The sequence below is a fragment of the Caenorhabditis briggsae genome, assembly GCF_000004555.2.
Source record: "Caenorhabditis briggsae AF16 supercontig from assembly CB4, cb25.NA_150, whole genome shotgun sequence".
Classification (NCBI taxonomy): domain Eukaryota; kingdom Metazoa; phylum Nematoda; class Chromadorea; order Rhabditida; family Rhabditidae; genus Caenorhabditis; species Caenorhabditis briggsae.
In genome coordinates, this window is record NW_025543315.1 from 1 (window position 1) to 7557 (window position 7557).

A 7557-nucleotide genomic window follows, 5' to 3' on the forward strand; every position below is an offset into this window, starting at 1 on the left:
CAACTTCTTAATTGGCTCGCTAATTGTGTCAATTAGCTGGGTGACAAAATCAAAATGAGATCTGAAAAATAGGTTTTAACAATTCTTTTTTAATTAAAAATCCTCACTTTTCTTTCTCCAAATTTTCCAAATTTTCGTCCATTTCCTCAAATTTGAAATCTGGGTGTAATCCCAAAAAACTGTCATTTTGAAGAATCCAAAATCCCGGATCTGCATCATTTTTAGTTCTTACGGCTTGGTCCAAAATCATGAATCCAATTGAGAATTCTCTTAAAACTTTTATCCGATTTTCTTCGGAAAGCTCTCGAAAAAATTGGAATTGAGAAGCAAAGGAATTTGAATCTTGGATAGCTAATTTTAGTGATAAGTTGATATCTGACGACGTGGCACGACGATGATAGGTATTCTGAAATTTGAAGAATGTGTTTTTAATTTCTAAAATTTTTTTTGAAAACCTTCATAAAAACACATCCATCTGAAAATTTTTCCTCCTCTTCCACATGGTTTTTATGATTTTCCCATTGATCTTTTTGAAGGTCCACAAAAACGTTTAGGTCCAAATTTTGGTCTGTAACAAGAAGTTTAATACATTTCTTACAAAACACAGTAGCCCACCTTGATACCTTATATATTGGTCCCCCTTAAAGGTATCAAAATTGTGTCAACTGATAAAATATTGCTGATATTATGATAAAAAAATGTATCAGTTGAAAACTTTTTGATATCTTTTAAAGATATAAGGTCTCGAAGTTTTCGGTGATATAAGGTCTCGAATTTGACGGAAAAAATTACCCAAATTCTCCGTATGAGTTGGAGGAAAGAATTCTGAAGGCGTCGAGGGATTAGATGGTAGCAATGGAGTCAGCGGGGAGGCGGATGAGCGATTTTGGCTTACTGTACTTCCACTTTTTGGTTTTCGAGGTCCGATGACGTCACGGATTTGAATGGCTGAAAATTTAGAATTAATTTCTGAATTTCTGAATTTCTGAATTTCTGAATTTCTGAATTTCTGAATTTCTGAATTTCTGAATTTCTGAATTTCTGAATTTCTGAATTTCTGAATTTCTGAATTTCTGAATTTCTGAATTTCTGAATTTCTGAATTTCTGATTTTCTGAAATTTCTGAATTTCTGAATTTCTGAATTTCTGAATTTCTGAATTTCTGAATTTCTGAATTTCTGAATTTCTGAATTTCTGAATTTCTGAATTTCTGAATTTCTGAATTTCTGAATTTCTGACTTCTTACCATCAGGATTCATTCCAGCAGCAAGACATTTTTCCTCCTACACGATCGACAAACACATCTGGTTTCTGAAATAACTACAGTAACCCAAATGCTCCTACAGTAACCCAAAAAAACCAACTCACCTACAGTAACCTCACATCTTTCCTCTCTTTGACATTTATACTTCATTTTCCTCAAAACGGTCCTCCGAAAGAACACGATACACCCTAGACATGCCCATGTACCGTATCTTTTACCATTCGCTACGTCACCACATACAGTACAAAGGGGTACTGTGTTATCTTTTTGGGTTACTGTAGAAGACGTGGATGGCTCATCTGATGACATAACAAGATAGTAGTAGTTGAGAATCGTCATTTAGATGATAGGGAAATAAATAAATAATAATAACAAAAAAATAAACGAATTTCGAAGGGTTTTAAACAGACGAAATTGGCAGGTGTGCAAATATCAATTTTTGGGAGTACGGTCAGTTTTTGATTTTTACGAGGATTGTGTTTTTTGTGGGAGGGCAATGATGTTTTTGGGTTCAAACTATAGATACCTGTAAAAGAAGGGCCCCACACTGTGAAGTTTTAGCTCAATTATATCGGTTCTTGTGAAAGATATCTAAACTCGGTCACCTGATAAAATATAGCTGATATTGTGATGAACATTTTATCAGTTGACAACTTTTCAATATCATTTACAGGAACAGAGTTGAATTGAATCCAAGTTAAAAGATAAAGCGGGCGTTTTAAAATTGGAAATTGAAATTCTAAAAATCTTGAAAGTCTTGGCTTATTTTGAAATTGGAATCAATTTTTTCAGTGCTAATTGGATTCTAGAGTGGGAAATTAGAAATTTCAGAATCTGAAACTTCTAAAAGGATATTAGAAATCTAAGATTCAAAACTTGGATTTTGAGCTTCGTTTAGAATCAGATTTTTCAGATTCTAACCTTTCAAAGAAAAAAAAAGTTAAAGAATTTAAAAAGGTTCTGGAGGTGGGCTTCTATTTGACGACATACGGTAAATTCAGAAAATCAGAAGTTCAGAAATTCAGAAACTTTTTCTAAATTATTCAGCCATTTAAATCCGTGACGTCATCGGACCTCGAAGACCAAAATTCGAAAGTACAGTAAGCCAAAATCGCTTATCCGCTTTTCTGTTAACCTTATTTCTACCATCGAATCCGTCGACGCCTTCAGAATTCTTTCCTCCAACTCATCCGGAAAATTTGGGTAATTTTATCCGCCAACTTCAAGACCTTATATCTCAGCTCTTTTGAAAGATACCAAAAAGTTTTCTGAACTGATAATTTATTTATCATATTATCACAAACATTTTATCAGGTAACACATTTTAGATATCTCCCAGAGGAACCGAGATAATTGAGCTCAAAGTTGACGGTTTCGGTGGGCTTCTATTTGACGAAATATGGTATGTTTCAATTTCATTTATCGAAAATAATTGAACTTTTGAGATTCGGTTTTTTTGTCTGTAAGTCAATAAGTCTATGACTCTGATACTGAGGATTTTCGGGTTTCTTGCTATTCTAAAAATTATCCAGATTATTATAATTTCAAAGTTGTTTGGGATTCTTGAATTCCCAAAAAGTTTCAAGGTTTTCAGGATCCTAGGGAAGTTACAGTACCTGGAAAGTGTTAAGTTTCTTTAGATCATTCTGAGCAAGATCATTCTGAGCATTTCCAAGTTTTTTTTCCAATATTTGCCTCTATGTAGCATTTCTGCATACTTAATAAGCTTATCCATTCTATAATCTCTAAAAAATGCTGTGTAGGCGTACTCTGACCACCGGATGTCCTAAAAATAAGCGTTTATTTGTTCAGATTCAATTTAGATTCAATTCAGATTCCAAACTAGATTTAATCCTTGTTTCTATCCCATATACTTCCGATTGATACTGGTGTTCACACGCCCGCGCGTAAAAACAACAATTTCAATTACATGTTGTTTCCGCTTTTTGATCTTATGTCATTTTTATTTGTTCATCTGTCCCGACATCGCAGATCACAGAGTAAAATTCTTCTAGCTCTTTGTGGGTCAAGTCTGAATTTCAGAATTTCAGACTTCAGAATTTCTTACCATCAGGATTCATTCTAGACATTTTGCTGAAACTTTGAAAATCTGAAAATCTGAATTACTTAATCCTGAAATTCGGAAATTCTCAAATGCCGAGATCCTGAAATTCCGAGATTTTGAACTTTTGAATGAAAATCTATATAGTTCTGAAATTCTGTTTTTTGAATTTCTGAATTTTTGACTTATTACCATCAGGATTCCTTCCAGCAGCTAGACATTTTTCCAAACCTACACGACCGGCAAACAAATCTGGTTTTTGAAAACCACAGTAATCCAAATGCTCCTACAGTAACTCAAAAAAAACCAACTCATTTACAGCAATCTCACATCTTCCATCTCTTTGACATTTATACTTCATTTTCCTCAAAACGGTCCTCCGAAAGAACACGATACACCCTAGACATGCCCATGTACCGTATCTTTTCCCATTTGCCACGTCACCACAGACAGTACAAGGTGTTACTGTAGTATCCTTTTGGGTTACTGTAGAAGACGTGGAAGGCTTATCTGATGACATAACAAAATAGTAGTAGTTGAGAATTGTCATTTAGAAGAAAAATTTTACAAAAACCTGAACTTCTTCAATTAGCTTCAATCAGTCCAAAAATGGTTAAATTTTATTTTTTTTCAAATTTAAAAGTTTCAAAACAAGAATAAAGAATCAAGAATCATTACCGTATCTGCTCTAATATGAGCTCAATCTATATATTTCCTTTGAGGCCTATTATCTCGGCTCCTTTTAATTTTAATTGAGACCAATTAACCAATTCATCCAAATCACAAAAATCCCAGATCACAAAATCGTGGGCTCAATTTTTTTTTCATTTTTTCTATTTGTCAATTTCAAGCCATCTGTCTAAATATCACAATTTTTCGATTGTATAATTTTATGAGGGCGGTTTTGAACGTTTTACATTTTTTGTGTATTTTAGTTTAATCTGATGTTCAAGCTTTCAGATTTTCAGACTTTAAAATTTATTGAAAAATTCCGAAAATCTTAAAATTGTTATAATTTCTTTCCAGATTCTTCTACTGAAATTATGCTCAAATCCAAAGGTTCGATTCCGTGTTTTTCGCGATCCAAACGGGCGCTGGTGACAGGCGAAATCTGGAATTTAACATCTTAAAATAGTTAAAACATAGCTGGAAATCGTTTAAAATTAGCTCAAAATGGAAAGATCTTGAAATAGGATCTTTAACTTGGAATCCATTTATATTAATTCCTTTGAAAGATATCAAAAGGTTTCCAACTGATAAAATTTTTATCATAATATCACCAACATTTTATCAGTTGACACAATTTTGGTACCTTTTAGGGGGACCAAGATATAAGGTCTCAAAGTGGGCTACGGTATTTTGTAAGAAATTTCTTAAACTTTTTGTTTCAGACCAAAATTTGAACATAAAAACTTCTTGGACCTTCAAAAAAATCAATGGGAAAGCTATAAAAACCATGTGGAAGAGGAGGAAAAATTTTCAGATGGATGTGTTTTTATGAAGGTTTTTCAAAAATTTTAGAAATTAAAAACACATTCTTCAAATTTCAGAATATCTTCTATTGTCGTGCCACGTCTTGAGATATCAATTTATCACTGAAAGAATTCTTTCCTCCAACTCATCCGAAAAATTTGGGTAAATTTATCCGCCAACTTCGAGACCTTATATCACGGCTCTTTTGAAAGATATCAAAAAGTTTTCAACTGATAAAATTTTTATCATAATATCATCACCATGTTATCAGTTGACAGTGTTTTACCATCTCTTATAGGAACCGAGATAATTGAGCTCAAAGTATACGATTTGGATGGGCTTCTATTAGAGGAATAACGGCAGCTCAAAATAGCCAACAAAGACCTAACACAGGTCCGAAATTTGTCTAAAATTGCTCAAAATCAGTCTAAAAAATCTGAAAACCCAAAAACCTTTTAATTCCGTACCTGTGACGCTTGCACATCATCATATTTTGTGATGACAGTCATTTCCTCCGGATCGAACCATGAATACGCCATCGGATAGCTTCTTCCGACAATCTCATTAACTTGAAGTCCCATTTTTGAGAATACATGGTCTCTTCGGAAGCCCGCAGCAGTTCCCTGGCTTCTAGAACCTTCTCCGACCAGAATCATCTTCTCCCGAGCCGTTTTATGGATCAGCGCGTCCCATGGTAGGAGTCTGGAAAGAATTTGTTTTGAAAACGTTCTTAACATTTGTTCACCTACCGTATCCCATTAGAATCATCCTCTTGTTCTGCCACGTCATCGTATACCATTGCTCGACTGGCTTCTACGCACTCTTTGGCGATTTCTCGGAACTTGTCACGATGCTCTTTGTAGAGTACCGAAGCTTCTGGATTTATGCATTTGTCAGAATCCACGTCATAGGAGTTAAAGGATCTCTGGAAGACTTTAGAAGGTTCTAGAACGTTTTTCAATCTCGCTTACCTGTAAAACAATTAAAACTCTACTTAGACTGTGTTTTTCCGATTTCCATCCATCTGGAAACGAGCGTTTCAGACATAGTTCTTTGGATTTTATACAGATCAACGGATGAAAAATCGTCTGATTGAAATCACTTTTGGAAGTTCAGAACTCTCTGGAAATTCCAATGGAATCTCGATATTGAAACGAAAAATTCCGCCGCCGAAAATGCCTTTCCGCACGAAAATCACACCGAACCAAGCTGAAAATTTCGTTTGTCTGAAAATTTCAAAATTTTCGAAACTCACCAAATTTGTTTTTGGCACTTGGAGACACGAAAATTCCTTCGATTGGATTTCGACAAACTTCCACACTGAAATTCAAAAATTCAAAAATTCAAAAATTCAAAAATTCAAAAATTCAAAAATTCAGAAATTCAGAAATTCAGAAATTCAGAAATTCAGAAATTCAGAAATTCAGAAATTCAGAAATTCAGAAATTCAGAAATTCAGAAATTCAGAAATTCAGAAATTCAGAAATTCAGAAATTCAGAAATTCAGAAATTCAGAAATTCAGAAATTCAGAAATTCAGAAATTCAGAAATTCAGAAATTCAGAAATTCAGAAATTCAGAAATTCAGAAATTCAGAAATTCAGAAATTCAGAAATTCAGAAATTCAGAAGTTCGGAAATTCAGAAGTTCGGAAATTCAGAAATTCAGAAATTCAGAAATTAAGAAATTCAGAAATTCAGAAATTCAGAAGTTCGGAAATTCAGAAGTTCGGAAATTCAGAAATTCAGAAATTCAGAAATTCAGAAATTCAGAAATTCAGAAATTCAGAAATTCAGAAATTCAGAAATTCAGAAATTCAGAAATTCAGAAATTCAGAAATTCAGAAATTCAGAAATTCAGAAATTCAGAAATTCAGAAATTCAGAAATTCAGAAATTCAGAAATTCAGAAATTCAGAAATTCAGAAATTCAGAAATTCAGAAATTCAGAAATTCAGAAATTCAGAAATTCAGAAATTCAGAAATTCAGAAATTCAGAAATTCAGAAATTCAGAAATTCAGAAATTCAGAAATTCAGAAATTCAGAAGTTCGGAAATTCAGAAATTCAGAAGTTCGGAAATTCAGAAGTTCAGAAATTCAGAAATTCAGAAATTCAGAAATTCAGAAATTCATAAATTCTGCAAATCTTAAATGAACTCACCCAACTATCTTTTCCCATGACCATATCCGATTCCCGGTCAAAAATGTATTCTTCTAGTGAGGTTGTACATGGAATACATAGGATTTTGGCTACCGTATCATTATATGGACAATGATATCCACGCATGAATGCTCCGTGAGTGATGCACATTTGTTTGAATGACAGGTTGTCATGGATCTCCATGTAGCGACGGTCGAAGTCTGGAAATTTTGAGTTTCTAGAAGTTTCTGGGTTTTTGGAAATTTTGAGTTTTGAATTTCCGAATTTTTGAATATCTATAAATTTTCAGAATTCCATAAAAAACTCACTCAAATAGAACAACTGAAAATTATCGCCTTCACAAATCTTCGCCGTTAGCTTATTTTTAAAGGAGCTATACGAGTTGGGTCCACCAATGAACCACGTATACTGTCTTGAAATTCCAGTAGTTGACATCATAATCTCCATTTTAAATGGAAACGAATATTTGAAATTTGGGCTCAAAATTTCGCGGGCGATTTCTGAAAACTTTTCCAACTGTTCAGGGACCAAAACTTTATTTTATAAACTCACCAATTGGATGTTTATAATACAATTTCTGCGTATCCAACGATGGATAT

At 33.5% G+C, this 7557-nt stretch overlaps 3 protein-coding genes across 3 annotated transcripts; all 3 read right to left on the bottom strand.

The window, feature by feature from the left end:
- Window positions 1-103: 103 nt before the first annotated feature.
- On the bottom strand, window positions 104-1603 carry CBG24390 (the record flags this gene model as incomplete). The annotated part of the gene is made up of 3 exons (XM_045240956.1): window positions 104-406; window positions 456-568; window positions 1369-1603. 3 exons carry the CDS (start codon window positions 1601-1603, stop codon window positions 104-106), a joined length of 651 nt encoding a protein of 216 aa, XP_045091324.1.
- Window positions 1604-2900: 1297 nt separating this feature from the next.
- Window positions 2901-3876, bottom strand: CBG24391 (the record flags this gene model as incomplete). The annotated part of the gene is made up of 2 exons (XM_002648213.1): window positions 2901-3050; window positions 3634-3876. The coding sequence occupies 2 exons, from the start codon at window positions 3874-3876 to the stop codon at window positions 2901-2903; spliced, it is 393 nt and encodes a 130-aa protein (XP_002648259.1).
- Window positions 3877-4335: 459 nt separating this feature from the next.
- CBG24392 lies at window positions 4336-5598 on the bottom strand (the record flags this gene model as incomplete). The annotated part of the gene is made up of 3 exons (XM_002648214.2): window positions 4336-4437; window positions 5267-5501; window positions 5549-5598. 3 exons carry the CDS (start codon window positions 5596-5598, stop codon window positions 4336-4338), a joined length of 387 nt encoding a protein of 128 aa, XP_002648260.2.
- Window positions 5599-7557: the final 1959 nt, after the last annotated feature.